General features: G+C 49.7%; 1 protein-coding gene across 1 annotated transcript in view; it reads right to left on the bottom strand.

Moving 5' to 3' along the window:
• Positions 1 to 19,576, bottom strand: part of LOC134741327 (ubiquitin-protein ligase E3A) — a 38,272-nt gene that overhangs the window by 794 nt on the left and 17,902 nt on the right. Inside the window, exons 11-16 of the mRNA XM_063674078.1 lie at positions 17,604 to 17,738; positions 16,189 to 16,391; positions 12,439 to 12,620; positions 11,387 to 11,555; positions 9,697 to 9,864; positions 6,630 to 6,785 (exon numbers count right to left, since the gene is read on the bottom strand). Of these exons, the coding sequence (XP_063530148.1) occupies positions 6,630 to 6,785; positions 9,697 to 9,864; positions 11,387 to 11,555; positions 12,439 to 12,620; positions 16,189 to 16,391; positions 17,604 to 17,738 (1,013 nt within the window). The remainder of the gene's footprint in view (positions 1 to 6,629; positions 6,786 to 9,696; positions 9,865 to 11,386; positions 11,556 to 12,438; positions 12,621 to 16,188; positions 16,392 to 17,603; positions 17,739 to 19,576) is intronic.

Raw genomic sequence — 19,576 nt, 5'->3', positions numbered from 1 at the left:
CTAGTATAAGTTACTCTATGATAATACAAATATCCAAGTAGAGGACAATTAAATACAAAGCAATCTGTGTGGATTTCAATCTGTGTGGATTTTGTCGCTAATTTTACATTTTTCCATAAATTCAATGTTAGGGAAAGCATAATAAGATTTTGACGGAGCACGGAAAGAGGTAGCTGCCCTCAGTACCCCATACACCCTGTATTATACAGGATGTATGAGGATAGCCCACCTTGCTCCCGCAGACCAGCGTCTCGACCTCCTCGGGCCGGAACAGCGCGGCGAGCGGGCTCTCGTCCGTCACCATCACGAACCCGCGCATACACCCTGTATGATACAGGGTGTATGAGGATAGCCCACCTTGCTCCCGCAGACCAGCGTCTCGACCTCCTCGGGCCGGAACAGCGCGGCGAGCGGGCTCTCGTCCGTCACCATCACGAACCCGCGCATACACCCTGTATTATACAGGGTGTATGAGGATAGCCCACCTTGCTCCCGCAGACCAGCGTCTCGACCTCCTCGGGCCGGAACAGCGCGGCGAGCGGGCTCTCGTCCGTCACCATCACGAACCCGCGCATACACCCTGTATTATACAGGGTGTATGAGGATAGCCCACCTTGCTCCCGCAGACCAGCGTCTCGACCTCCTCGGGCCGGAACAGCGCGGCGAGCGGGCTCTCGTCCGTCACCATCACGAACCCGCGCATACACCCTGTATTATACAGGGTGTATGAGGATAGCCCACCTTGCTCCCGCAGACCAGCGTCTCGACCTCCTCGGGCCGGAACAGCGCGGCGAGCGGGCTCTCGTCCGTCACCATCACGAACCCGCGCATACACCCTGTATTATACAGGGTGTATGAGGATAGCCCACCTTGCTCCCGCAGACCAGCGTCTCGACCTCCTCGGGCCGGAACAGCGCGGCGAGCGGGCTCTCGTCCGTCACCATCACGAACCCGCGCATACACCCTGTATTATACAGGGTGTATGAGGATAGCCCACCTTGCTCCCGCAGACCAGCGTCTCGACCTCCTCGGGCCGGAACAGCGCGGCGAGCGGGCTCTCGTCCGTCACCATCACGAACCCGCGCATACACCCTGTATTATACAGGGTGTATGAGGATAGCCCACCTTGCTCCCGCAGACCAGCGTCTCGACCTCCTCGGGCCGGAACAGCGCGGCGAGCGGGCTCTCGTCCGTCACCATCACGAACCCGCGCATACACCCTGTATTATACAGGGTGTATGAGGATAGCCCACCTTGCTCCCGCAGACCAGCGTCTCGACCTCCTCGGGCCGGAACAGCGCGGCGAGCGGGCTCTCGTCCGTCACCATCACGAACCCGCGCATACACCCTGTATTATACAGGGTGTATGAGGATAGCCCACCTTGCTCCCGCAGACCAGCGTCTCGACCTCCTCGGGCCGGAACAGCGCGGCGAGCGGGCTCTCGTCCGTCACCATCACGAACCCGCGCATACACCCTGTATTATACAGGGTGTATGAGGATAGCCCACCTTGCTCCCGCAGACCAGCGTCTCGACCTCCTCGGGCCGGAACAGCGCGGCGAGCGGGCTCTCGTCCGTCACCATCACGAACCCGCGCATACACCCTGTATTATACAGGGTGTATGAGGATAGCCCACCTTGCTCCCGCAGACCAGCGTCTCGACCTCCTCGGGCCGGAACAGCGCGGCGAGCGGGCTCTCGTCCGTCACCATCACGAACCCGCGCATACACCCTGTATTATACAGGGTGTATGAGGATAGCCCACCTTGCTCCCGCAGACCAGCGTCTCGACCTCCTCGGGCCGGAACAGCGCGGCGAGCGGGCTCTCGTCCGTCACCATCACGAACCCGCGCATACACCCTGTATTATACAGGGTGTATGAGGATAGCCCACCTTGCTCCCGCAGACCAGCGTCTCGACCTCCTCGGGCCGGAACAGCGCGGCGAGCGGGCTCTCGTCCGTCACCATCACGAACCCGCGCATACACCCTGTATTATACAGGGTGTATGAGGATAGCCCACCTTGCTCCCGCAGACCAGCGTCTCGACCTCCTCGGGCCGGAACAGCGCGGCGAGCGGGCTCTCGTCCGTCACCATCACGAACCCGCGCATACACCCTGTATTATACAGGGTGTATGAGGATAGCCCACCTTGCTCCCGCAGACCAGCGTCTCGACCTCCTCGGGCCGGAACAGCGCGGCGAGCGGGCTCTCGTCCGTCACCATCACGAACCCGCGCATACACCCTGTATTATACAGGGTGTATGAGGATAGCCCACCTTGCTCCCGCAGACCAGCGTCTCGACCTCCTCGGGCCGGAACAGCGCGGCGAGCGGGCTCTCGTCCGTCACCATCACGAACCCGCGCATACACCCTGTATTATACAGGGTGTATGAGGATAGCCCACCTTGCTCCCGCAGACCAGCGTCTCGACCTCCTCGGGCCGGAACAGCGCGGCGAGCGGGCTCTCGTCCGTCACCATCACGAACCCGCGCATACACCCTGTATTATACAGGGTGTATGAGGATAGCCCACCTTGCTCCCGCAGACCAGCGTCTCGACCTCCTCGGGCCGGAACAGCGCGGCGAGCGGGCTCTCGTCCGTCACCATCACGAACCCGCGCATACACCCTGTATTATACAGGGTGTATGAGGATAGCCCACCTTGCTCCCGCAGACCAGCGTCTCGACCTCCTCGGGCCGGAACAGCGCGGCGAGCGGGCTCTCGTCCGTCACCATCACGAACCCGCGCATACACCCTGTATTATACAGGGTGTATGAGGATAGCCCACCTTGCTCCCGCAGACCAGCGTCTCGACCTCCTCGGGCCGGAACAGCGCGGCGAGCGGGCTCTCGTCCGTCACCATCACGAACCCGCGCATACACCCTGTATTATACAGGGTGTATGAGGATAGCCCACCTTGCTCCCGCAGACCAGCGTCTCGACCTCCTCGGGCCGGAACAGCGCGGCGAGCGGGCTCTCGTCCGTCACCATCACGAACCCGCGCATACACCCTGTATTATACAGGGTGTATGAGGATAGCCCACCTTGCTCCCGCAGACCAGCGTCTCGACCTCCTCGGGCCGGAACAGCGCGGCGAGCGGGCTCTCGTCCGTCACCATCACGAACCCGCGCATACACCCTGTATTATACAGGGTGTATGAGGATAGCCCACCTTGCTCCCGCAGACCAGCGTCTCGACCTCCTCGGGCCGGAACAGCGCGGCGAGCGGGCTCTCGTCCGTCACCATCACGAACCCGCGCATACACCCTGTATGATACAGGGTGTATGAGGATAGCCCACCTTGCTCCCGCAGACCAGCGTCTCGACCTCCTCGGGCCGGAACAGCGCGGCGAGCGGGCTCTCGTCCGTCACCATCACGAACCCGCGCATACACCCTGTATTATACAGGGTGTATGAGGATAGCCCACCTTGCTCCCGCAGACCAGCGTCTCGACCTCCTCGGGCCGGAACAGCGCGGCGAGCGGGCTCTCGTCCGTCACCATCACGAACCCGCGCATACACCCTGTATGATACAGGGTGTATGAGGATAGCCCACCTTGCTCCCGCAGACCAGCGTCTCGACCTCCTCGGGCCGGAACAGCGCGGCGAGCGGGCTCTCGTCCGTCACCATCACGAACCCGCGCATACACCCTGTATTATACAGGGTGTATGAGGATAGCCCACCTTGCTCCCGCAGACCAGCGTCTCGACCTCCTCGGGCCGGAACAGCGCGGCGAGCGGGCTCTCGTCCGTCACCATCACGAACCCGCGCATACACCCTGTATGATACAGGGTGTATGAGGATAGCCCACCTTGCTCCCGCAGACCAGCGTCTCGACCTCCTCGGGCCGGAACAGCGCGGCGAGCGGGCTCTCGTCCGTCACCATCACGAACCCGCGCATACACCCTGTATTATACAGGGTGTATGAGGATAGCCCACCTTGCTCCCGCAGACCAGCGTCTCGACCTCCTCGGGCCGGAACAGCGCGGCGAGCGGGCTCTCGTCCGTCACCATCACGAACCCGCGCATACACCCTGTATTATACAGGGTGTATGAGGATAGCCCACCTTGCTCCCGCAGACCAGCGTCTCGACCTCCTCGGGCCGGAACAGCGCGGCGAGCGGGCTCTCGTCCGTCACCATCACGAACCCGCGCATACACCCTGTATTATACAGGGTGTATGAGGATAGCCCACCTTGCTCCCGCAGACCAGCGTCTCGACCTCCTCGGGCCGGAACAGCGCGGCGAGCGGGCTCTCGTCCGTCACCATCACGAACCCGCGCATACACCCTGTATTATACAGGGTGTATGAGGATAGCCCACCTTGCTCCCGCAGACCAGCGTCTCGACCTCCTCGGGCCGGAACAGCGCGGCGAGCGGGCTCTCGTCCGTCACCATCACGAACCCGCGCATACACCCTGTATTATACAGGGTGTATGAGGATAGCCCACCTTGCTCCCGCAGACCAGCGTCTCGACCTCCTCGGGCCGGAACAGCGCGGCGAGCGGGCTCTCGTCCGTCACCATCACGAACCCGCGCATACACCCTGTATTATACAGGGTGTATGAGGATAGCCCACCTTGCTCCCGCAGACCAGCGTCTCGACCTCCTCGGGCCGGAACAGCGCGGCGAGCGGGCTCTCGTCCGTCACCATCACGAACCCGCGCATACACCCTGTATTATACAGGGTGTATGAGGATAGCCCACCTTGCTCCCGCAGACCAGCGTCTCGACCTCCTCGGGCCGGAACAGCGCGGCGAGCGGGCTCTCGTCCGTCACCATCACGAACCCGCGCATACACCCTGTATTATACAGGGTGTATGAGGATAGCCCACCTTGCTCCCGCAGACCAGCGTCTCGACCTCCTCGGGCCGGAACAGCGCGGCGAGCGGGCTCTCGTCCGTCACCATCACGAACCCGCGCATACACCCTGTATTATACAGGGTGTATGAGGATAGCCCACCTTGCTCCCGCAGACCAGCGTCTCGACCTCCTCGGGCCGGAACAGCGCGGCGAGCGGGCTCTCGTCCGTCACCATCACGAACCCGCGCATACACCCTGTATTATACAGGGTGTATGAGGATAGCCCACCTTGCTCCCGCAGACCAGCGTCTCGACCTCCTCGGGCCGGAACAGCGCGGCGAGCGGGCTCTCGTCCGTCACCATCACGAACCCGCGCATACACCCTGTATTATACAGGGTGTATGAGGATAGCCCACCTTGCTCCCGCAGACCAGCGTCTCGACCTCCTCGGGCCGGAACAGCGCGGCGAGCGGGCTCTCGTCCGTCACCATCACGAACCCGCGCATACACCCTGTATTATACAGGGTGTATGAGGATAGCCCACCTTGCTCCCGCAGACCAGCGTCTCGACCTCCTCGGGCCGGAACAGCGCGGCGAGCGGGCTCTCGTCCGTCACCATCACGAACCCGCGCATACACCCTGTATTATACAGGGTGTATGAGGATAGCCCACCTTGCTCCCGCAGACCAGCGTCTCGACCTCCTCGGGCCGGAACAGCGCGGCGAGCGGGCTCTCGTCCGTCACCATCACGAACCCGCGCATACACCCTGTATTATACAGGGTGTATGAGGATAGCCCACCTTGCTCCCGCAGACCAGCGTCTCGACCTCCTCGGGCCGGAACAGCGCGGCGAGCGGGCTCTCGTCCGTCACCATCACGAACCCGCGCATACACCCTGTATTATACAGGGTGTATGAGGATAGCCCACCTTGCTCCCGCAGACCAGCGTCTCGACCTCCTCGGGCCGGAACAGCGCGGCGAGCGGGCTCTCGTCCGTCACCATCACGAACCCGCGCATACACCCTGTATTATACAGGGTGTATGAGGATAGCCCACCTTGCTCCCGCAGACCAGCGTCTCGACCTCCTCGGGCCGGAACAGCGCGGCGAGCGGGCTCTCGTCCGTCACCATCACGAACCCGCGCATACACCCTGTATTATACAGGGTGTATGAGGATAGCCCACCTTGCTCCCGCAGACCAGCGTCTCGACCTCCTCGGGCCGGAACAGCGCGGCGAGCGGGCTCTCGTCCGTCACCATCACGAACCCGCGCATACACCCTGTATTATACAGGGTGTATGAGGATAGCCCACCTTGCTCCCGCAGACCAGCGTCTCGACCTCCTCGGGCCGGAACAGCGCGGCGAGCGGGCTCTCGTCCGTCACCATCACGAACCCGCGCATACACCCTGTATTATACAGGGTGTATGAGGATAGCCCACCTTGCTCCCGCAGACCAGCGTCTCGACCTCCTCGGGCCGGAACAGCGCGGCGAGCGGGCTCTCGTCCGTCACCATCACGAACCCGCGCATACACCCTGTATTATACAGGGTGTATGAGGATAGCCCACCTTGCTCCCGCAGACCAGCGTCTCGACCTCCTCGGGCCGGAACAGCGCGGCGAGCGGGCTCTCGTCCGTCACCATCACGAACCCGCGCATACACCCTGTATTATACAGGGTGTATGAGGATAGCCCACCTTGCTCCCGCAGACCAGCGTCTCGACCTCCTCGGGCCGGAACAGCGCGGCGAGCGGGCTCTCGTCCGTCACCATCACGAACCCGCGCATACACCCTGTATTATACAGGGTGTATGAGGATAGCCCACCTTGCTCCCGCAGACCAGCGTCTCGACCTCCTCGGGCCGGAACAGCGCGGCGAGCGGGCTCTCGTCCGTCACCATCACGAACCCGCGCCGGAACGCCAAGAACTGGATCTCCACCGACTTGTTCAGCAAATAATCCGCGTACAGATCTACGAATTCCTGGAATTAAAAAAAAAGAAATTACAGATGTATAGTCAAATTCAAATAATTTATTTCAGAATAAAAATTCCATATACTACAGTTTTGATAAATAAATCCATTTATAAATTTTAAATTGTAAATGGATAAAAATTGTAATTTTTTTTATATAATTTTTTTCATTTAAATGTATTTTATTAATATTTTTTTCTTGTGTACTAACATAGTTTCTTAAGTATTACCTATTGTTACTAACATATTTAATTTAAATTTAATATTAGATAATATTAAATGTAATTGTATATGGAATTTTATTATTCTTCATGAAATAAATTATTTTAATTTGAATTTATCTGAATTTGAATTTTGAGACATAACAATGTTTACATTAATTTTTAAATTAATTTAGAATGGGTAGCACATCGTAACTGGTGAATTTCCAATATGACTTGGAACTCCGGTGGCCGTTTAAGAAGTGTAACACTCTTACGGTATCGCTACGATGTCGCTAGGGTCCCCTAGACCCATATAGTGGGAAGATTTGCTGACTATGGATGAGGTCTTGGTGGCTCAGTTGGCAGAGCGCTGGAGTATCTATCCAGAGGCCGTGAGTTCAAGTCTCACCCAAGGCAGTAATTTTTCCACTTTTAAATTTAATGTTTACATTGTTGACATAATTGACAATGAATCAGGGACCGGCCCGCTATCCCTTATCGGGGTTTTATAAGGGTATTGCATAAGGCTTAACTCACCATACCCTTTGCCAGACGAAACCCTTTGTTTTGCTTTTAAAAACCCTTATATAAAGCTACCACATTTGAGTAATCGGTAGCCCAAATACCCTTACAAAACCCTTATCATCCGCTCACCAACACCTTGCATATTGCTTATAAGGGTTAGCCTTATAAAGGGCTTCCCTTTTAGCATATAACCGTGCTAATTTAAGTCGTCTACCTTGTTCATAAAGCACACATTACTTCGAATCCGAGCGATCGTCGGCGGCGACGGCGGCGTTCTTTGACTAGGCACGTATTTTCTTTCCTTTTCATACACTACCGTAGATATATACTAATCCTGTCTCTTTCACGCAAAGGGAAACCTTTATAAAAAGCGCTTAAAGATAAGGGTAACCCTTATTAAGGGCTAGCCTTATTTTTGGTTAGCTTTTCGGTAAGGGTTAGTCAAAGGTAGGGGTATGAATGGGCTTGCAGTTCAAAAGGGTAAGTCTTTCAATGTGTTAGCCGTGTTTAAGTGTCGCCCATTGAAAGGTTTTTATCGCGGAAAGGGTTGTCCGGTCCCTGCAATGAATGCCAAAAGGGTATCCAGCCAGCATTTTGCAAGAAGTTTGAAATAGATTAAATATATCCTCCTTCAATTTCGTGACAGCTATTTGTGACGTGGGTGGGCGTTTTGTGGGTGACGAAGAATTTAGTACAAGTAGGAATAAATTTAATTATAAGTGAAAACAATAATAACCATGTTTCAAATGAGTTAATTGCAGGTGCAGCCGATTGTTAATAGAGTATGGACTTAGATAAAAATATGTCGAATCACGATAAAGAATTCATCCTGTATATTTGTAATGATTAGCCACCCTACTACAAACTTCCAACGGAAATTTTCTAAAAATATGCCAATAACTTAGTGAAATGGATTTTTTAAATTTTTTTTGTAAATTTCCTAAAAAGTTCCTACCCTTTTAAAAAAAATTTTTTTTTTTTTTTTAATGTGATATTCAGCAAACGAGCAGACGAGCCGCCTGATGGGAAATATTATTATAAATATCGGGACCCTATTACCAAAGAGGATATAATAAGATAGAGCGGTACTGTCATAGTAGATTTTGTAACCACAGTAAATTCACTGCCATCTATCGACACACTTTAAAACTAAAAATGAAGATTTATACAAATACCATAAATTCTCAATAAAAAAAATGTATTTAAATATGGATAAATGATTTTTTTTATTTGCATTAATTATTTTTATGATTTTGACCCATGTTCTTTCACTGATATGCGTTAAAATTGTTAAATAACAAACGAAACCGTCAACGCCATCTATACGACAGTAGGCCAAAGCTAGTATCGCCCTCTGATCGAGAATCAAATTTTCTTGATTTTCGAGGCATGTTTTTCCTTAGACTGTATCCATCTATTACTGAGTTATATCTATCTTTGCTATTACTAAGACTCCGCTGTCCGTCTGTCCGTCCGTCTGTCCGTCTGTCTGTCACCAGGCTGTATCTCATGAACCGTGATAGCTAGACAGTTGAAATTTTCACAGATGATGTATTTCTGTTGCCGCTATAACAACAAATACTAAAAACAGAATAATATAAATATTTAAATGGGGCTCCCATACAACAAACGTGATTTTTTTGCTGTTTTTTTTTCCGTAATGGTACGGAACCCTTCGTGCGCGAGTCCGACTCGCACTTGGCCGGTTTTATTTTGGCTAAGCAGTCTCAGCACTTTTAGTCTTTAGGTTTGATTTCGTTGCACTAACACTTTTAAGGCTTGTATTTCAATTACGTAATTAAGTATAAATACCAATGTTCTTTTTTGGTTTTATCAATATCAATGAACGGTAAAATGCTTCCTTTTTACAAGTTTTTATTTAACTTGCAATGTACCTATGATGTATGTACGGGTCAAATTTTGCAAGTTAAATTTGACCCACTTTCTGGTTTCCGATGAAGCTGAAAATTTGCATGCATATGTAAGTCGGGTAACAATGCAATATTATGGTACCATCGAGCTGATGATGGAGACAGGTGTTGGTCATAGGAACTCTGTGATAAAACAACGCAACCTAATTGTGTTTGGGGTTTTTAGAATTGTCTCGATGAGTATTAGTTGCCTGTGGAAAGAAAAGTACAGTCAGCGATAAAAGCTTGTACCGAAAATGAGTTTTGCCAAAAACTTATTACCTTTTTGTTTCCCTGCGTGACGAAGATATTATCAGCGTCTTCTTTAAGATCATGGAAGATAACATTGCCGAAAACGTCGCGGTAGCATATCCTGAAGGTCTGGTAGTATACTTCTTCCAGGTCATCATCGTTGTATTCCAGCATGTCTTTTAGGCCGGAGTATAATATCTGAAACAAATTAATGAATTAACTTGAATTACCTTTCCATGAATTGATAAACCTTTCGGAACCTACATCAATGTTATCCCGACTATATACAGGGTGGGCTAAAAAATAAGTGCATTCCCGTTGCCAGGGAGGTTTTGGGATTATACTGAGCAACTTTTACTATGGGACCAAACACGAAATCGCGAAAAAATAATTTACCCTCCCATAGAAAATGGACCAGCCAAAATGTATGACACAGCCAAATTTTTTTGGCGATTTCGGAGTTGGTCCCATAGTAAAAGTTGCTCAGTATAATCCCAAAACCACCCTGGCAACGGGAATGCACTTATTTTTTAGCCACCGTGTATATCTACTAGCGACCCGCCCCGGAGTCGTACGTGTTACACAAAACCTTAACAAATTATACACCTAAACCTTCCTCAAGAATCACTCTATAGATAGGTGAAAACAGCATTAAAATCCGTTCAGTAGTTTTTGAGTTTATCCCGAACATACATACAGACAAACAGAGAGATGCGGCGGGGGGACTTTGTTTTATAAGGTGTAGTAATATAGGCAGTGTGCATAAACTGTATGGGGCAGCACAGGAGACGTCAGATTTTTGGCGCGAGGCGTAAATGTGTAGTTTATGCTTCCAAAGTAGCCCACAAGATGGCAGCACTTGCTTTAGCGTGAAGTGTCAATGTACATGTTTATGGTTCCGATTCAGGCCACAAGATGGCAGACCCTCTAACGCGCACGGTCCCTATCGACATCACTATGATGTCACAGAGCACCAAATGGCAGACGAGACTTGAACTCACATATTTCAATTAACTTAGCAAAGTGTGATAATTAGAAATATGTATCAATTAAATTGGTTTGTTACAATGGTCATTGTTCCTCAACCCACCAACGGAGCAGCTGATGTTCACGAGGCTTCATTATACATCTTCCTTAACTTTGGTGATGGTCGACCACAGATAATGACTTGAATTTTGACAACCCTAAATAGTCGAAAGGGATAGTGCCATATATTAGAAAGGGACATCACGATTCGACCCTGAACTTCGGTTTTGTAGGAAGTTTCCTTTCCGTACGTACTATTATATTCTGCATTAAATCTAAACTATCACCTGAAAAAGTTTCAATCGGGATGCGATGGCAATTTTTTTTTACAGTAGTAGTTTAGTGAACATTAAAAAAACCGGCCAAGTGCGAGTCGGACTCACACACGAAGGGTTCCGTACCATTAACTATAAAAACGGTCACCCATCCTAGTACTGACCCCGCCCGACGTTGCTTAACTTCGGTCGAAAATCACGTTTGTTGTATGGGAGCCCCACTTAAATCTCTATTTTATTCTGTTTTTAGTATTTGTTGTTATAGCGGCAACCGAAATACATCATCTGTGAAAATTTCAGCTGTCTAGCTATCACAGATCACTAGATACACCCCGGTGACAGACAGACGGACAGCGGAGTCTTAGTAATAGGGTCCCGTTTTTACCCTTTGGGTACGGAAACTTAAAAAGAATACTCACAGGATTCCAGTCAGCCAGATCTTCAAAGGAACCTTTCTTCCCCATCAGTTTTCGGTACACGACCATGGGGAAGTTGACTGGCAGTATCACATTGTTGTATATGGCTAGACCCAACACTATACCGATCAGGGTAAACTGAGCTTCCGTTTCGAACGATAGTGAGTTGAACCTGTGAACATGGTATAATCATTCAGAATTTTATAGAATGTGTTTTGAAATAGTTATTTGTGCAACAAGAGAGGAAAGTTGGTTTTAGTTGCGAGTGTTAATTTTGAGTCCCGAGAAAGCGAAAGATTCTATAATTGAATTCTAAGTAGAATCTTGAGCGTAGCGAGGGACTCGAAAACACGAGATGTAAAATAACTTTGCAACTATATGTGCAACACTTGTTGCACATATATTTTTTCACCTCAGTAGTGAGAACATATTAAAGGTTAAAATGCATTTCGAATTACACAGAATAATACAGAGAAAAAAAAACGCATTTGTAATAGAAGTATGAAGTGAAGCTTCACTAAATTAAAAAGCTACTTTGTTTCACTCCCTGGAGTCAGCAAAAGTCGCACTTTCGTCACTCCCTGGAGTGAGGAAAGTCGCACTTTTCTCACTCCAGGGAGTGACGAAAGTAGGCTTGTTCGAGCTGCTGAGGTGAAAATAAATAAATTGGCTCGTCATCGTCGGTATTTTCTTGATAAAGGGGCCGACTGATTACCAGTCCGCCGGACGATATCAGCCTGTCAGTTGTTCGGAACTGTCAACTTTTTGTTCTAACTGACAGGCTGATATCGTCCGGCGGACTGGTAATCAGTGGGCCCCTTTATGTTTGTGTACTTAGTATTAAAATCTATGCAATGAAAAATAAATAACTGTTCACAGATTTTTTTAAACGAAAACATTCTGTTAATGTAAACAAGTTCCATTGTCCCGCTGCTGCGTGAACATTCCATAATCGGGGTTAAAGATCTCCTCAACAATGAGCTGGAAGAATTCTTTGCTGACGCTTTCCAGCTGCTCAAGATCTAATGATGGCTTACTAGTGATTGAGGTCTTACCACACTGTCCCATTGTCCCGCTGCTGAGTAAACATTCCATAATCGGGGTTGAAGATCTCCTCAACGATGAGCTGGAAGAATTCTTTGCTGACGCCGCCCTCATCCAAGCCCTGCTCGCCCTCGAATTCAACCACAAGTTGCTTCTTGAAATCCAGCACTCGCTCCATTGCAACCATCTCCAACTGAAACACATAGTTTGATGTTATTAATTAACCTAAAGGGTAAAAACGGGAACCTATTACTAAGACTCCGCTGTCCGTCTGTCACCAGGCTGTATCTCATGAACCGTGATAGCTAGACAGTTGAAATTTTCACAGATGATGTATTTCTGTTGCCGCTATAATTACAAATACTAAAAACAGATTAAAATTAATATTTAAGTGGGGCATACAACAAAGGTGATTTTTTTTGCCGTTTTTTTTCGTAATGATACACGCAGAACCCTCGGTGGGCGAGTCCGACTCGCGCTTGTCCGGTTTTGTATACTAACCTCAACCAACGCGTCATCTATGATATGCGTCCTGCGCACTTTAAGCCTGAGATACGGCATGGGTGGCGCCGCGCCCACTACAGCGTGCAGGAGCGACACGCGACGCTCCGAGTACATCCGGATCCGGTTCTCGTAGTACAGGCCGAGGGACTTCTATACTAACCTCAACCAACGCGTCATCTATGATATGCGTCCTGCGCACTTTAAGCCTGAGATACGGCATGGGTGGCGCCGCGCCCACTACAGCGTGCAGGAGCGACACGCGACGCTCCGAGTACATCCGGATCCGGTTCTCGTAGTACAGGCCGAGGGACTTCTATACTAACCTCAACCAACGCGTCATCTATGATATGCGTCCTGCGCACTTTAAGCCTGAGATACGGCATGGGTGGCGCCGCGCCCACTACAGCGTGCAGGAGCGACACGCGACGCTCCGAGTACATCCGGATCCGGTTCTCGTAGTACAGGCCGAGGGACTTCTATACTAACCTCAACCAACGCGTCATCTATGATATGCGTCCTGCGCACTTTAAGCCTGAGATACGGCATGGGTGGCGCCGCGCCCACTACAGCGTGCAGGAGCGACACGCGACGCTCCGAGTACATCCGGATCCGGTTCTCGTAGTACAGGCCGAGGGACTTCTATACTAACCTCAACCAACGCGTCATCTATGATATGCGTCCTGCGCACTTTAAGCCTGAGATACGGCATGGGTGGCGCCGCGCCCACTACAGCGTGCAGGAGCGACACGCGACGCTCCGAGTACATCCGGATCCGGTTCTCGTAGTACAGGCCGAGGGACTTCTATACTAACCTCAACCAACGCGTCATCTATGATATGCGTCCTGCGCACTTTAAGCCTGAGATACGGCATGGGTGGCGCCGCGCCCACTACAGCGTGCAGGAGCGACACGCGACGCTCCGAGTACATCCGGATCCGGTTCTCGTAGTACAGGCCGAGGGACTTCTATACTAACCTCAACCAACGCGTCATCTATGATATGCGTCCTGCGCACTTTAAGCCTGAGATACGGCATGGGTGGCGCCGCGCCCACTACAGCGTGCAGGAGCGACACGCGACGCTCCGAGTACATCCGGATCCGGTTCTCGTAGTACAGGCCGAGGGACTTCTATACTAACCTCAACCAACGCGTCATCTATGATATGCGTCCTGCGCACTTTAAGCCTGAGATACGGCATGGGTGGCGCCGCGCCCACTACAGCGTGCAGGAGCGACACGCGACGCTCCGAGTACATCCGGATCCGGTTCTCGTAGTACAGGCCGAGGGACTTCTATACTAACCTCAACCAACGCGTCATCTATGATATGCGTCCTGCGCACTTTAAGCCTGAGATACGGCATGGGTGGCGCCGCGCCCACTACAGCGTGCAGGAGCGACACGCGACGCTCCGAGTACATCCGGATCCGGTTCTCGTAGTACAGGCCGAGGGACTTCTATACTAACCTCAACCAACGCGTCATCTATGATATGCGTCCTGCGCACTTTAAGCCTGAGATACGGCATGGGTGGCGCCGCGCCCACTACAGCGTGCAGGAGCGACACGCGACGCTCCGAGTACATCCGGATCCGGTTCTCGTAGTACAGGCCGAGGGACTTCTATACTAACCTCAACCAACGCGTCATCTATGATATGCGTCCTGCGCACTTTAAGCCTGAGATACGGCATGGGTGGCGCCGCGCCCACTACAGCGTGCAGGAGCGACACGCGACGCTCCGAGTACATCCGGATCCGGTTCTCGTAGTACAGGCCGAGGGACTTCTATACTAACCTCAACCAACGCGTCATCTATGATATGCGTCCTGCGCACTTTAAGCCTGAGATACGGCATGGGTGGCGCCGCGCCCACTACAGCGTGCAGGAGCGACACGCGACGCTCCGAGTACATCCGGATCCGGTTCTCGTAGTACAGGCCGAGGGACTTCTATACTAACCTCAACCAACGCGTCATCTATGATATGCGTCCTGCGCACTTTAAGCCTGAGATACGGCATGGGTGGCGCCGCGCCCACTACAGCGTGCAGGAGCGACACGCGACGCTCCGAGTACATCCGGATCCGGTTCTCGTAGTACAGGCCGAGGGACTTCTATACTAACCTCAACCAACGCGTCATCTATGATATGCGTCCTGCGCACTTTAAGCCTGAGATACGGCATGGGTGGCGCCGCGCCCACTACAGCGTGCAGGAGCGACACGCGACGCTCCGAGTACATCCGGATCCGGTTCTCGTAGTACAGGCCGAGGGACTTCTATACTAACCTCAACCAACGCGTCATCTATGATATGCGTCCTGCGCACTTTAAGCCTGAGATACGGCATGGGTGGCGCCGCGCCCACTACAGCGTGCAGGAGCGACACGCGACGCTCCGAGTACATCCGGATCCGGTTCTCGTAGTACAGGCCGAGGGACTTCTATACTAACCTCAACCAACGCGTCATCTATGATATGCGTCCTGCGCACTTTAAGCCTGAGATACGGCATGGGTGGCGCCGCGCCCACTACAGCGTGCAGGAGCGACACGCGACGCTCCGAGTACATCCGGATCCGGTTCTCGTAGTACAGGCCGAGGGACTTCTATACTAACCTCAACCAACGCGTCATCTATGATATGCGTCCTGCGCACTTTAAGCCTGAGATACGGCATGGGTGGCGCCGCGCCCACTACAGCGTGCAGGAGCGACACGCGACGCTCCGAGTACATCCGGATCCGGTTCTCGTAGTACAGGCCGAGGGACTTCTATACTAACCTCAACCAACGCGTCATCTATGATATGCGTCCTGCGCACTTTAAGCCTGAGATACGGCATGGGTGGCGCCGCGCCCACTACAGCGTGCAGGAGCGACACGCGACGCTCCGAGTACATCCGGATCCGGTACTCGTAGTACAGGCCGAGGGACTTCTATACTAACCTCAACCAACGCGTCATCTATGATATGCGTCCTGCGCACTTTAAGCCTGAGATACGGCATGGGTGGCGCCGCGCCCACTACAGCGTGCAGGAGCGACACGCGACGCTCCGAGTACATCCGGATCCGGTTCTCGTAGTACAGGCCGAGGGACTTCTATACTAACCTCAACCAACGCGTCATCTATGATATGCGTCCTGCGCACTTTAAGCCTGAGATACGGCATGGGTGGCGCCGCGCCCACTACAGCGTGCAGGAGCGACACGCGACGCTCCGAGTACATCCGGATCCGGTTCTCGTAGTACAGGCCGAGGGACTTCTATACTAACCTCAACCAACGCGTCATCTATGATATGCGTCCTGCGCACTTTAAGCCTGAGATACGGCATGGGTGGCGCCGCGCCCACTACAGCGTGCAGGAGCGACACGCGACGCTCCGAGTACATCCGGATCCGGTTCTCGTAGTACAGGCCGAGGGACTTCGTCGCGGCCGTCAGGATGAACGGGTATTTTAGGAAGGCGAATTTTTTACCTGGAATGTAAAGTGAGCGTTAGATGCGTTAGTTTTTTTTGCATAGTTCAAGAATATTATAACCTCAGCTGGAGTTTGCATGTAGATAAATATTTTGAGGTGAATTTTGGTCCTTACCATATTAGACCGCGGGCCATGAGTAAATATCGTCAGTCATCGCCTCCCGCTTGATACTTTCTCAGATGATAGTTTAGATGCTATCGTGATTTAAAAAAATAGTCAGCCGGTTGTAACGCAATGGAAAGACCGTCAGTTTATCACATGAGAATGAACACGGGACATCCAGTCCTTGGTTCTAGTATATTTTTAAGTAAGTTTTTATTGTAGTACAATAATTTACATCAATTACTTATTAAATATATTAATAACGGGTCACTCACGTGTTTTAAGTCGAAAACGCTCGACATGTTTCACTCCGTACCGAGGAGCGTCATCAGGAGCAAGCAGCAGCAGCAGCAGGAGGACGCAAGCTCCTGATGACGCTCCTCGGTACGGAGTGAAACATGTCGAGCGTTTTCGAATTAAAACACGTGAGTGACCCGTTATTAATATATTTAATATGTCTGTGTCTCACGGAAGTTTTGTTATTAAAATCAATTACTTAATCTAGCTAAAAATATAGTGCATAAAATAATGTCGGGTGGTATATGAATGTCAAATATTGTTATCATGTAAATAAAATAAAAAAAAGTCAACTTTACAATATATTCCTAGAATCATTTTAATCAAGTGCGTTGGCAAAATATTCGTCAATTGTGTAGAATGGTCTATTAATAAAATAATCTCTCACTTTAATATCAAAGGTTCTTAAGTCACTACATTGTTTTATGTCAGTACTTAATTTATTGAAGATTTTAATTGCGATATTGTTAAGGCTGTTGTTGAAATGGATAAAGTTAGATTTACTTTGAACAAATTTTGATTTATTTCTGGGATTAAAGTTATGGGTTTCTTCAGCTTTTCTATAGTTATTTTAATTGTGTTATTATCCGTGAATAGGTATTTATATTTGTGGACAAAAACAGAAACTTCATACATATAGAGACTGGGAAAAGTAAGAATGTTATCTTTTATAAAATATGGACGGCATGAATCTTTAGGATGAACAGAAAATATGGCTCTAATGCAGCGCTTTATCAGTGAAGTATCTCCAGATTGTTATGCCATACCTTAAAATCGAATGTACATATCCATGATATGCTTTTAACTTACCATTACTAATTTCTGTCCTATAGTTAGCGTAGTCCTTATCCATTTCTATAGTATCACTGAGGGGCTCGTTGTAGAACTCCTCGAATGGCAGGTAGGGCTTCCTAGCGTCTAATACATTTACACCTAATTCAATTCCTGAAACAAGAAAAAAAATTGCATGTACAGTACCGGCAAAAAAACTATTTTATATACTGTGCCTTTAACAGTTTTTTGACAAGTTTTCAAAGATATTAAAATATGACATTGATGCATCAAGGCGGTTTGCTTACAGAAAACTTACTGGTAAACGCGAATCCGAAATTTCGCTATTTGCCTCTTTATCGCTCGAATACGCAAGAGTGACAGAGATATAAGATAACGAAATTTCGATTTTCTTGTTTTGCGATAGACCCTCAGATTGTGGTAGTGGCGCCCCCTGCGCAGAACTCTGCATGGTACGCGAAACTTCGCGTAATATTCCCTATTGTCAAGTGTCAGGTCTAATGGGACAGAGACAGGCTCGATATGCCTGTCTCGCTCACTATACTCGTACCTAGAGGGTCTGTGTGCTGATGGTTTTTGCTCGTGATGGACATTAGGGGGTAAAGGTGGTCTAAAGCGTCTCCTAGGGGATCTAGTTATGGAACAGAGGTTCGATATGTCTTTCTCACTCAGTATACTTGTACCTATTGGGTTTGTGTTGGTGTACCTTGCTCTTGATGGACGTTAGGAGACAAGAGGTGGTCTAAAGCACGGAGTAGGATGGAGATGGCAAGTGGGCGTTCCCGTCTATCCGACAGTTAGTAGCGACCGACTTACTTTATGCACAGACTATGCTCAGTTGTTGTGTAAACTTCATGCTCGAATGACATTCACGTCGTACGTACGCTCGTCTAACAAAAATTGATAATTAAATTTAAAATGCCGTATTGTGCAGTATTAAGCTGCAGAAATCACAGCGGTTTAAAAAATCTTTCACGTGGAGGTATTTCCCGTCACCGGTGGTTATTTATTTAAATATAATCCGATTAATACGAAAAATCTGTTTATTTTGCATTATTTACGAATGTTCGTTAAGTAAATCTATATTTTATCAGTTAAAACTTAGAGTTCACAATCCTTTGTCACTATTCTTTACGTTTATCTGGAATATTCGCTATCCTAAATGTCAAATAACTTCGCTACTCAGATGCTGCGCAATGTCGATATTTATATCGATAAAGTTAAAGTTACGATATTTCAAGTTTGATGTTTGGTTCGGTAATAAATTATTATTTTAGACACGTTTCTAATTATTATTTGGGATAATCAATGTCTAAGTAAATATGGCAGCTCTGGTCATCAAGCACTAAGTTAAGTCGGGGTCATTTCATGGCAACCTTTCAAACCTTCGTATTCCTTTACATACGTTTTTGTTTTTTACACCCATCATATTTTCATCGTTAAAATAATTAGACTAGGTACTTAATGTACTTATGCGTACAATGCATGCAATGTGCCATGAATAAACGATTTATATTTTCTATTTCTTTATTATTAATTATTGTAGGTTCCCACAAGATGCCGATATTAAAAATAAATGGATCAATGCTACTGGGCAAGAAAATTAGTTTCCGCAAAAATATAGCACCATTTGCTCGGAGCATTTCTTAGAGAAAGATTTCTGGGGATAAAATTGCCATACATCTCATCTAGCGTCCACACGCCTAAAACTTAGTTACTAATTTAGTAATTATTAGTGACATTCGGGCTCACTAAATTAATAAAAAGTGTTCCATACCACGCAAACTAGCGTCAAATATTGGAATTTTGCCGCCCCCTTTCCTGATTTGATAGGTCACAATCTTACAATCAAATCAAGTGGGATCGATGAGCCAGTTTCATGTATGCTTTCACACCATACAATTAATTTGACAATTTAATCAGGTTGTCCCGTCTAGACTGGCCTTAAATGCTGCTACAAGTAAATATATTGTTAAAGACGAATACTTACC

The sequence above is a fragment of the Cydia strobilella genome, chromosome 5 (assembly GCF_947568885.1).
Source record: "Cydia strobilella chromosome 5, ilCydStro3.1, whole genome shotgun sequence".
Classification (NCBI taxonomy): Eukaryota; Metazoa; Arthropoda; class Insecta; order Lepidoptera; family Tortricidae; genus Cydia; species Cydia strobilella.
This window is presented reverse-complemented; position numbering and strand designations above follow the sequence as displayed.